General features: G+C 35.2%; 1 protein-coding gene across 2 annotated transcripts; it reads left to right on the forward strand.

Moving 5' to 3' along the window:
• Positions 2,358-8,394, forward strand: LOC18785542 (ubiquitin carboxyl-terminal hydrolase 24). Of its 2 annotated transcripts, XM_020556974.1 has the most exons (8): positions 2,416-2,739; positions 3,279-3,761; positions 3,876-3,941; positions 4,125-4,312; positions 5,161-5,408; positions 6,148-6,293; positions 6,651-6,827; positions 7,855-8,394. In XM_020556974.1, the coding sequence occupies exons 1-8, from the start codon at positions 2,725-2,727 to the stop codon at positions 8,041-8,043; spliced, it is 1,512 nt and encodes a 503-aa protein (XP_020412563.1). In that variant the 5' UTR covers positions 2,416-2,724; the 3' UTR covers positions 8,044-8,394. The 2 variants fall into 2 exon arrangements, with proteins under 2 accessions (XP_020412562.1, XP_020412563.1); XM_020556973.1 differs by having other exon boundaries at positions 2,358-2,739; positions 3,279-3,941.

Below are 12,747 nucleotides of genomic sequence, written 5' to 3' on the forward strand. Positions count from 1 at the left end.
GAGATGATGCTTGCTCTCTCAAATGTGGGTTTTGAGAGAGAGACAGGAAGAAGATGGAAGAACAAAGCATGAAATTGAAGGATTCCAGAGGGGATGCTTGCCTTCGATCAGTTTGTTGTGTGTTGTTTTGCTGGGTAGAAAGTGTCTCCTTTTATAGGCTCTGAAAACCTTAATTTGTCAAGCCACCCTGTCCTATTTTCCTCACTTTCTTCCATTTCCTCTTATTTAGTGAAATTTCCCTAACCTGAACCCATAGGCACGGGGTTCCAAGGTCATCAGGCAGCTGGACTTCTCCATGTGGGTGAGGAGCCACCCACTTTTGTTTCTTGTTTTCTCACCAAAACTTGAAGAGGAAAGAATGGGTAAGGGTGCTTAGTCAAAAAGGTGATCAGTACATGAGTTTGCTTGGTTTTGGTGGTTTGGTTGCGATCTGGTTTGAACAGAGATGCACAATGTTGGATATTTTATAAGGTGCTAGGCTGGGCTGGGCTATTTTGTTTTTCCAGCGACTTGTGAGTTTACTTCAAGCTGCTGGAGGTTTTAGCTGATATGGGCCTTTTCCTAAGGTGATGGGCTATTGTGTTTTCTCTCATGCTTACCCATATGTTTGGACTCAAGGAATGGACTTGAGTTTTGGTGCTCCCAAGTAGCCCAAAACTTCCACTCCTTGGACTATCAATGGGCCTCGTGAACGCTCGTAACCATCCATATCACAACTCACTCAGCAAGCCTCAGGTATTCGCGTGGCTTGGGCCCACTTAAACTTGTAGCGTGGCATGTTGTTTAAATAAGGATTTTCCGCTTGGTGTTGTATTGGGCCGAAAATATATTTGGGCCTAACCTTGGACTTTTTGGGCCTCAACAACTGTCAAACTATTTATTAAATTACTAATTTATCCTATTATAAAATGACCAAAAAAGATATATTGAATTGTGAAACAAATATGATTTTAATAAGTACACCCTATTTAAAGATTCCGAGCATCTGCATTTAGCATAAGTGCATTTATACGCATTTAAGCCAATACTAACCATTAGATTAATCTAATCAATTCTAATAAGTCCACATAGCAAATTGTACTAACATAAAACTCAAAATTTGCATTGTATCCAATACTTTTGAAATATAAAAAAATAAAAAAATAAAAAATATCTCATCAAACATAAACACCTTCCCTACCTAGCCCACTTACCCCACTTCTAGCCAGCCATGTGGTTCTATCTTTCTCTCTCTTTGAATTTTGGATGATGGACTCTCAACAAGGCTTACGAATTGAAGTCCTCCATCGTTAGGAATCTCTCCTAACTCCAAAACCACCCTCTAGTGATAATCCAATTTCGATTTCTATGGGATAAAGCTTATCATTTCTGCAATAGGGAATAATTTAATCAAATTCTAATCACTAATAATTTGCCACAAGTACTGTAATTAGTTATCAACTGTAGGTACATAAGGAGGAAGGTCTGTGTGAGAGAAGAAAAGAGTGAGAGGTGGGGACCATGGTTGATAGTGGAGAGAGTGAGCGGTGTCAGCCATGGTTGGCAGTGAGGAGGCTAGGTTGGGAAGGAGGTAGTTATTGCTGGAACATTTTATTTTATTTATTTTTTATTTCATAAGTATTGGCTAAGAATGTGCAAATGGTGTCGTGAACTTATTAGAATTCATTAGATTAATTTAATGGTTAATATTTGTTTAAAAAGGTATATGTGATAGTATATTAGGGTGTACCGGAGGTATTTTTGGTAGTTAAATATGGTGTTCTTCGTTAATTTTACATTTGAATTAAAATATTAGGGTGTACTTAGATCAAGGAGTGTACTCAGTTAATTTTAGGGTTCGTTTAGCAGCACTCTTGTTTTATAATACATATTTATTAATAAAAAATAAATATCCCTTGTCGGGCCGGATTCGGAGATGGGGATAACAATACCATCCCCGACCCATCTTTGATCGAGAATTTAAAATTCGGGGATCCCCGTATCCGTCCCCAAATTTCCCCTAAATCTCCCCCCGTTAGGGTTGGGGACCTGCTCCCACCGGAATTTCTGTCATCCCTAGTTCGAACAGGAGACCGGTCTACAAGTCAAGGTCCTTTTTCACTAGGCTAGACTTCGTTGGCATGAATAATTGTATTTAGAAAAAGAAAATTTTGGTCTAAATATGCTCAATTTTTTTTTGATTCAAACGACATTCTACTTTATTTTAATTTAACTATAAAGAGAGAGATTCGAACTTAAAAATGAAAGAGTTGTTTATGTTTTTGTATTTTTTTTTTTCCTGAAAACAGTTCTGTTTTTAGCTTTTTATTAAAAGCCTCTACAAAATTTCCTTTAAAAATATCCATCCTAAATCTAAAGAACCATAACAAAGAAACCTATTCCTGTACCGACCCATAAACCTAAGCAGCACTCTCTCTCTCTCTCTCTCTCTCTCTCTGCAGTCGATGTTAGGGTTTGTTGAGGGGGTTCTTGAAGGTGAAAGAGAGGGTTTCTTCGTTAAATGCTCTCTCCCTTCAACAATCTCTCAGTTCCCTCTCTTTTCATGTCTTCAATCGACGTCTTTCTCTTCTCCTCTGCTCCTTCAGGGCCTTACAAAACCCTAATTCTTGGTTTCGGTTCCGACGTTTTTCACATACTTCTTCCTCATTCTCAATCCTCTCACAGGCAAAATTCGTGCTTTTCGTTAGGTGTTTCTGGGATTTCCAATTCTGTTCTGTGCGCAAAATGAGTGATTCTAAGGTGGGTTTTGTATTTGTTATTGACTAGTTTGTCTTTTTGTATGGTTTTCATTTGAGGAGGATAATTTCACTAATCTGTGACTGGTTTTGTGAAGTTTAGTAATTAGAGATATTGGAAATTTCGGTATTGTAACTTTGAATTACTTCATGCTTGGATGAAACTTCTGTTGGTCTGATTGATTTTGCTCTATGGATGACGAAGTGCCTCAATTTGCTATTTGTCATCGTGGATTGGTTCGTTTGTGCTGCGTGTTTTCAGTTCCATTTTATGATGGATATTTGGTGTGGGAATTTATTGTGGTGGCAATGGCTATTCGATTATAACACTGCTTTACCTCACTAGGCCCTAAATTAGCTGTTGAGTAATAATGCAGAAGTAGATTTGTTGTTATCATTGCTGTTTCAGCATCTAGTAGGATATTTTGCACCGTTCTAGTCTTATGGTTTATTATGTGATTTACTAATGTTAATTGGCGTGGGATTTTTCTCTTCCTTGTGCTATAAAACCTGCTAAATTTTGTTGTTATTCCTTGTTTGCAGCTATTCGTTTTTGGGTCATTCTCTGAAGACGAGACCAGGTCATTGCTGCAAAAACAATCACCTGGGAAGGCTGAAAAGCCTGTGGAAAAGAATGTATTGCAGTTTGGGTCTATAAATTTTGTTACTAAAATATCTTCGGGTGAATGTAATGGTGAATCAAGCAGACCACAAAATTCTGTGAAAGGGCTCAGCAAAGTTCAGCCTTTAAGTTCACTTAATAAGCAGAATGAAGTGGAGGCTGTAAAAGCAGCAAATGATAGTTTACCAGCATCTTTAACTACTCCTACAGAGAATGGATGTACTGATAATTATAAAAATGGTTCTGCCCATAGTAATGGTGTGAAAGAGGCGACAAAGGATAATATTGATGTAGCTTCATTACCTTTATCCAATAACGAAGGTGGTCTCTCCAATAAATTTTCAAGTCTGGAATTGCAGAACAGAGAGCAGAATGGTTGGGTTGATGATTTATCAGCTTCTAAGGTAAAGGGGGAACTACAGAAGTGTTTGAATGGGCCTGTTACAGTTTCTACAGTCTTGTTGCCTCGTGGTTTAATTAATTCAGGGAATCTGTGCTTTCTCAATGCAACGCTACAGGCTCTTCTATCCTGTTCTCCTTTTGTTCAGCTTCTGCAGGAATTGAGAACTCGCAAAGTGCCTAAGGTTTCTTTTGTTTGTTCGATTACTTTGCATTTACGTGGTTTTAGTAGAATTGCTATTTGCAAATAACAAAATTTATATGGACTGCTGATCTCAGAAAATGGGAAGCTACCTTGCCTAATGCTTGTTCTTTTTCTGGCTAATCACTTAACTAATATGTTGTCCATTTGAATTTGAATTTATTAGGTTGGCTATCCAACATTGGGTGCATTTGCAGAGTTCGTCTCTGAATTTGACATGCCTAGTGGTTCAAGTTCAAAGAACAAAGATGCAAGTGTTCTTGAGACTGGTAGGCCTTTTAGCCCTGCCATGTTTGAAGGTGTTCTTAAAATTTTTACTCCAGATGTACCAACTAGCATCTCGGGCAGGCCAAGGTTTGTATCTGATCTGGGTCAATAATTTTCTGTTCTAGTTTGTCTTTTTTTTTTTTATTTCTATGTTGAGCCTTCTTATTGCAAGTTTAATCCTTGATGGTATTGCTGGCTGAAATTTTAAGGCACAATCATTGCAAAAAGATTTAGACACATGCATCTATTTGTAGTCACAAAAGTTGCCCTTTTCTGCCACTTTTTTTCTTTTAAATCCCTATTGCACTGTTTCCTTTCTTTCCTTATATTAATATCTTTTCACTATTTCCAAATAAACAAGAAAGGTCAGACATGTAGTGCAATTTTGTTACTTTGTGATTCTCATAAATCTTGTATTGATCGGTAATGGTTTTCCGTCAGTATTATTAGGCTTGATTGATAATTCTCATGCTTTACAATTTGTCTGATGGCTTGAAAAAGTGCCACTGCCTGACATAGCTCATGTCTAAAATCCCTGCAGTTACAGTGTCTCCACTTAAATTGTTTAGTTTCTGAAAACACGTTACACTTTTTTCCTATTTATCTGTTTGTGGTTTATTACACCGGTTGCAACCCATTTAATGTGAAATAATGGGTTAGACTGGGATATTTTAGAAGTTAACTAGTGATTGGTAAAATGTTGTAACAAATAGGTTAACAATCTTCTGTATTATTCTGAGTTCGCCAATATTTTCATGGACCAAGGAAAGAAGAAACCTAGAACACCTCAAGAGTAATTACCAAAGGGTTAAATTTGCATTAGAAATAAGTAGCTTGTTTAGTTTCTTCTCTGTCTAGTGTAAATATCTATGTCAGTGTGTCTATATTCTACTTTCTATTTTAATTTGTCTAGTGAAACTATTTTTGTTTTTCAGACAAGAAGATGCTCAGGAGTTCCTTAGCTTCATTATGGATCAGATGCATGATGAATTACTTAAGCTTGAAGGACAGCCCTCGAGTATTAATGGGCGCAAATCATCTCTAGTATCTTCTGCAGAAGAAGATGAATGGGAGACGGTTGGCCCTAAGAATACATCTGCAGTAACCAGGACACAGAGTTTTGTTCCTTCAGAATTAAGCGATATTTTTGGAGGACAATTGAGAAGTGTGGTGAAGGCAAGAGGTGTGGGGATTGCATTATTCTTATGGCTGTTTAAGTTTTTAAAATTTCTAACAGTTTTGTTAGATATATCTTTGTACTTCCAAATTCTTGCTGTTCACACTTGCATTTTGAGGCTGTGAGGTTCTTCATTTTTTTCTTCATAATTCAAAGAGGTAGACAATTTTACAGTTGATTCACATTTTATTTTTTGAAAATTTGAAATTTAGATACAGTTTGACCATATGATGTTCCCTTATTGTCAGCTTCTTAATGTCATATGGACTTTTAGCTCCTTTTCCTGTGTGCATGTGAATTGATAAAAAGATTTAATTATATACGATTCTTGAGTTTTAGCAAGAATTCATGGTTCTTGTGTTGTCGTAAGTTAGATGCAGTATTTGGCATTCTAGAGGATGTGCTTAAGCGTAAAGGAATTCCACATCAGAAAATTTTAATTATATTTGTAGACAAATATAATCTTAATCTACTCGAGGGACTTGACCTTTGCTCGTTAATAAATATATTTGGATGAATAACCAGAACTTCTGTTTGCTAGTGCATTCGGAGAAACTGCTGGGATCATTTGTCAGCATATGGTTATTAGAAGATATTTAAAAAATAAGTAATTGCAGATTAGTTTGCTAGTATAGTTGAGCTACTTTTATTTTGGTGCAGTCTGCTTTTTTTTTTTTTCTTTTTTTTGGCCTCAGTAGTGATTCTATCATGAGTTTTATGTGTTAGTTTGGTTTTTGTTAAGCAGGAAATAAAGCTTCTGCTACTGTTCAACCATTTTTATTGCTTCACCTTGATATTTACCCTGAAGCTGTTCGTACTATCGAGGATGCACTCAAGTTGTTTTCTGCACCAGAAACTCTTGAGGGGTATCGAACATCAGCAGCTGGGAAGGTATACTCTCTCTCTCTCTCTCTCTCTCTCTCTCTCTCTCTCTCTTGGTGACTTATTGTTGTCGCCTAGTTTTGGGTGTAGTTGTAATGTCTCACCCTTTCTGTCCTTGTATTCTGTTTAACCAAATTTGAACAGATTGCTTGGTCATGGTTATTTTTTAATTTTTGATGCATACTTCTACCCAGAATAAAATTGTTTGAATTTAAAGGTAGTACGTCCGAAATACTTATGTGCCACAGCTTAGGTTTTATAATAGTTTTATTTTTTTTTAAATTAATATCAACCTCAAGCATAGTTTGTTTTCTCACAAATAATGTTAACTGTTGTTTGACTTTTATGTATATCATCGCTTTTCAGGCTGGTGTTGTAAGTGCTAGTAAATCAATAAAGATACAGACACTTTCGAAGATAATGATCTTGCACTTGATGCGTTTTGGTTATGGAAGCCAAGGAAGCACTAAGTTGCATAAGCCCGTGCATTTTCCACTTGAGTTGGTGTTGGGTCGTGAATTGCTTGTTTCTCCAACTACTGAGGTGATGCTCTTTTATATCTAATTTATTATTTTAAACTTTTATCTAGTGACCCATATTTCTTCTATTATGTGGAAATAATGACACGCCTTTCCTACTCCTTTCTGTTACCAATTCCATGTTTATGTGTTTGTTCTTTATTATTTTTTTCTTTCCGGTTTACACGTTTGTTCTTGAGCTGTATTTGGCTGTTAGACAACTTATAATTTTTGCTTTCAGAAATTGCAGGTGTGTTATCAATCAGTTGCTTTACTGGGAAAAAAAATTCTAATGTATAAATCAAGTTATATAAGATTTATATGTGAGTGCAGCAAAGACTTTAATGAGTGAAGGATATAAGGAACTGAGAATGGCACGTAACTACTCTCAAAATGAAACACGTTCCATTTTAAAAAAAAAAACTAGATTATTATGAAAGTATAAGAACTCTAGATATAATTTAAAACTACTAGTACAAACTATAATATTTTTGAAATGACTAGGTTCAGTGAGTCATTTGAAATTAAGAGCATTCTAATGAATAGTTTGAAACTGTATGATATGAGCTGAAAGTTCCTAGATTTGAAATCTTTTATCTAGATGGATCTTTAATTATATTTGAAATCATAAGTTCATATTATATAGTAGTTTAACCTTGTACTGTGGGTTTTGATTGATAATTTCTTGGATTTGTCTGTTGTCATAGTGTGTTTATACATTATTTCACCTCTTGACATCTTGTGATCGGAGTTGGTACAAAAAATCTGTGTTACATCTCTATGTAGTATCACTGTGGAACTTGGCCATTTTGTTAAAACTGGTATGGATCTATAAACATTAGTGATTGTGCAGACCCAGAAATACTCAACTCTTTACCAAAAAAGAAGAAAATAAAGATATTCTTTATTGTCTTCGTGTAACTCATAAGTCTTGAAGTTAACAATTATGGTTTGACTACGTTGTGGTAGTCAGAGCCAGATTTTCAAGATTACTTTTGCCTTTTATATAATTTCTCTTTTTCTTGTTTATTTTCTTCACTTTGCCTCTGCAGGGTCGAAAATACAAACTTGTTGCTACAATAACTCATCACGGGAGAGAGCCCTCAAAGGGGCATTATACAACTGATGCTCTTTATACCAATGGTCAGTGGCTACGCTTTGATGATGCATCTGTCACTGCAATCGGAACCGGCAAAGTATTGCATGACCAGGCATATGTCCTCATCTACAAACAATTGTAAAAGGGCAGTTCGGGACAAGTAATGTGTTGCATTACCAGGCTTTTGTCTACAAGCAATTGTGGAATATAACCGAGCAGTACGGACTTCCCATTGAGAGAGACCTATTCCGTTCATGTAATGTGTTGCCCTCACTTGGAATCATATCTCGTTCCGTGGGTCGATGCTATAAACTTGCCTACGGTTCCCATACGAGGGTGGTGGCTAGAGAAAATGGCTGTAACAATTCTTTTTAACTTATGCCTAGTGCAACGGTTTTCAGTTGTTTTATGATGTAATATATATGGAAGATGCTGATATGTTATATTTAGTGAATGCTTTCATATTATACTTATTTGGGTCGCGTTCATATTATCCAGTAACATCCTATGCTGCCACAAGTAATATCGCACAAATGAGTTTTACAAGTTTTGTTTGGATACTTTACTGCCACAAGTAATATCTGAAGAAATTTCCAATTCAAAATCACAAATTGCAGTCTTCAGTGGCACATTTGAGTTTATAACAAAACAAAATACTTATGCATATGCGCTAGCACAATGTTCGAAGCCTATTTGGGAGGACAGGCGCCATGAATCATGCAAAAATGTCCGAGTAAAGCAGGTTTGCAGCTTCGTAAGCGTTGCCCTCTCAATCAAGAAGCTAAAATTTGGACGACAGATTGCCTCTTGAAATACCCAAATGAAAATTTCTTTGGTAAAATAGACATGGATAACAGAGTTTATTTGATAAATCCTGATTTCTATGAAAATACCCAGTTTCTTTCTTATGCTCGTGACTTGTTCACCCAATTATGTTTAAAAGCTTCTAGTGGACCGTTGTATGCTCAAGGGAAGCAAAAAAATTTAAACGGGCAGACATTTTTTGGTTCTGTTGAAGGCACCAAAGACCTTTCTGGCACACATTGTAAGAGTTGTCTCGATGTTGCAACAAATGAATTTCTAAGTCGTGTTCATGAAATAAGAGGTGGACGTGCTATTTTTGGAAATTGTTACATTAGACTCAAACTTTACAGATATTTTTAGGCAATCATTCTTGTTTTGTTGAGAATGGATTGTTTGAGGAATCTGAATCCCAAGGTTAAACTTTTCCAATCGTAGTATTTGGATTTGATCGTGTAATTTGAGGAATAATTATTGTGAAATGTAATGGCAAGATCTTTCCTTTATTTTTGTAGCTTGACTTATGTAAATTCATCTTTAATCAGCTTTGGTTTTTGTTTTGGATCCGATATATTATTATTGCACTCTTGCAAACTACACTAAAATATTTTAATCCCTAAGCATACCTATTTCCCTTCCATAATGAGGATAGGTAAAGTCCGTTCGCATTTTCAACCGAGCACGCCCCTAAGGTATTTTTTTTGGTTTGCAATATTTCTTTTTTTTTTCTTTTTTTTTTTCCCCTGTATTTTGATGCTAAGATGGTTAGACAGAGATTTTATGGTAAAGTTGAATTTTTTTTTTTCTTGGGTCTGATTATGGTAAAGTTGATTAGTCATAGAATTTCATGAAAGCCCACTCATTCTTCATATCTGAAGAGAAAACAACACAACAAAATCTAATTATCTTTTCTCCTATTTTTATATATATTCTCTACATACAAGGTGCAGGTTACATGTACCCTTGGAGAACTCACCTAAGTGAGAGACGTCGGGAGGTCACGACTATGAGACTTGGGCTATTCTCTAGTAACTCTAATGAGAATCAGGAGTAGTGCATGACCATAATTAACATTACCTCGCATCCAAGTATCAACCAATATTATGCATGAGATATGTTGAAGTTTGGTCAAATGTGCTGAGTTCAATACTTTGTACACTAAGGTTCCTTAAATGGAGACTATCATTAAGTGAAGGTTCACCATATATATATATATATATATATATATATATACAGAGAACTTCAGTTGAGGGATCTCTCAAATAAGCTTATTTGAGGGACACCCTTGTAGGGGCCAATCCGTATTGTTTTTTACTAATTCAAACCACCTATTTTGTAGAAAATCATTCAAAGATCATCTCTATAAAAAAATCACTTGAATCCGATATCATTTGACCACTCAATTGAATTATTGAAATTTTAGTGCTTTCTTGAAGCACCTTGTTCATTGATTTTGTAGGACACAATTGGATGTCGAAATGGTTTTCGATTTATCTAATTTTTTGTAAGGATGATCTATGAACATAGACTTAAAAAATAGATAGTTTGAATCATTGAAAAAAATTTCGTAAGGGACCCTAAAGGGTATCCCTCAAATAAAATTATTTGGGGGATCCCTCAATAGAAGGGGACTGTGTATATATCCGTCTGTGAATGCTGCTTTAAGAGAACGTCTTTGACGTGCTTCACCATACCAAGCTCGCCTTCTTATTTATAATTTATTTTGCTTTTACTTACCTATTAGTTTGTTTTTCTTTTGTTTCATTGTAACTTAAAAGCTTTCCAGTTTGTTTATATATTATTTATATTATAAAAAGTTTTGCTTTTGGCTTATACGGAAAAAGAAAAACTATAATTTCGATAACGCAACCCTCATCCTTTAGCACGTGCAAAATGCGTTCAGCTACAAACCCTAAAATTTATCGGCCATAGCTTAAAGCACCATGAACCCAGCTAAAACTAAGCAAATCAGACCAAGTTTAGCATTGGCTTGAGTATTGGGAATTTGAGATGTTATGGCGTTTGCTTTTGAATATAATGCTATTTCTAAAACACTTAAAGATTGTTTCTTTGGTTGGGTTTGAGGGAGATTGGAATGAGGTTAAGGGGTTTAAACATAGAGAGGAATGGGTGGCTTAGTTTGATGTGGAAGGATGAGCATTTCTCCCCGCCCCTCTATCTCTCTGATCCTCTAGATTAATGGTTGGGTTTGATTGATTTTTGAGGTTTGGGAAGATGATGACCTTGTTAGCTATGGAAGATGGTGGTTGGCCGACGATGAGGATGGGCGTTGATGAGAATGGATGATTTTACCCCTACTTTTGACGACAACATTGTCAGAATGTAACTGTGGGACTAATAGTAAAGAGTATGTGGACCATTTGAAAGAATAATTTAGTTGAGGGACCAAAATACAAATTGTGTATAAATTTGGGGACCATTTGAGTTAAAAACCCTGAATTCTTATATAAAGAATTTGTCAGAAGAAGTTAAGTTTATTGAAAATTTATAATTTTAGCCAATATATGATATTCCAAAAAATATCAATGTTATTCCTATCACTTTTTTTTTTAGTGATTATTGGTATTAGCTGAGGTTTTTTTAAAATTTTTTTTAAATATATATATTTTTAAATAATTTTAATTAAAAAAATCAAAATAGTCCTTGAAGTTATGCTCGAGTTTTATTTTAGTTCTTCAACTAATTTTTTTCATTTTCATGGTCTTCAAACTTTCCATTTAGTGTCAAATTGGTCCCATCGTCAAAGTTAGTCAATTTTACGGTTAAATTGAAAGGTTAAACCGTCCATATGACAATCCCAATCCACATAGTGACATACAACCTCTCTCTCTCTCTCTCTCTCTCTCTCTGCGACTCCCACCTCCTCTCCGACGGTAAGCTTCTCAAGGCACCCACTGCCTATCTCTCCTCCCTCAGCCCCCGTCTTCTCCACCACCTCCACCTGCCCTTAGTCCTAGAAAAATAATATAATTTTTTAAAATATAAAAATGGTATCAACAACAAACATATACAAGAACCACAAAAGTAATTGACTAATTAAAATTTAGGATAATATGCAGTTTTGCCCTTGAATTATAGCATAATTGTTAATTTACCACCTAAGCATTTTCTTTTGGGTCAGTTAAGGAAATTTTTTTTTTTTTTTGGAGTTTTTCTATTTAAACCCCGCACTTCTCTTTATTCACCTTATTTTCTAAGTTCACTCCAATCTCTATTTCAAAATTTCAAAATTTCTATGAAAACCCCACTATCTTCCCAACCTACCCTCAAATACACACCTAGTAGAAAAAAAAATAATTTAAAAACTCATCAACCACACACCTCACACTACGCTATCTTGCCCCTCGCCACTCTAAATTCACCTCAACCTCACATTACTTAAAGAGATAAAAACATTGAAATTCTTTTTTTTTTTTTTTTAATAGAAGAAATGAAATTCCATTGCAATCACTCAATCAATTATATAACTGATATGCGAGAAGTTGCCACATTGAAATTCATTTATTAATTTGATGCTAGATTTCATGATTTAGATTTGATTTCAAACGAAACTAAAGTACTAGACTAAAATTGTCAAAATTAAAAGGAAAGAGAACAAACTAGGTCAAATTATAGGGACTAAAAATCCAATTCAACCTTATATTCTCCCATTTTCTTTTCTTTTTCAGATCCAACAGTGAAAACGAATTCATGCCCCGAAAAAAATTCTTTCTTTTTCCTTTTAAAATTTGGTACCGTACAACGGTGGGGAAAAACGCCCACAAGCAAACATTCAATTATGGACATGGCCCTAGAAACGCCTACAGTATTCTCAGTAACTATACTTTATATATATTTTTTTCTTTTTAATTTTTAATTTTGAGCGAAAACTATCAGTCATGATCTTTTGGATTACAGGAGTCTAAGAGATTTGTGGTCACTCATCGTTGGATGTAAATTCAACGGTTCACTCACTCTTGCACTCCTTTTAAAAAACTTTTTTGAACCATTGAATTTACATCCAACAGTGGGTGACCACAAATCT

The sequence above is a fragment of the Prunus persica genome, chromosome G2 (assembly GCF_000346465.2).
Source record: "Prunus persica cultivar Lovell chromosome G2, Prunus_persica_NCBIv2, whole genome shotgun sequence".
Classification (NCBI taxonomy): domain Eukaryota; kingdom Viridiplantae; phylum Streptophyta; class Magnoliopsida; order Rosales; family Rosaceae; genus Prunus; species Prunus persica.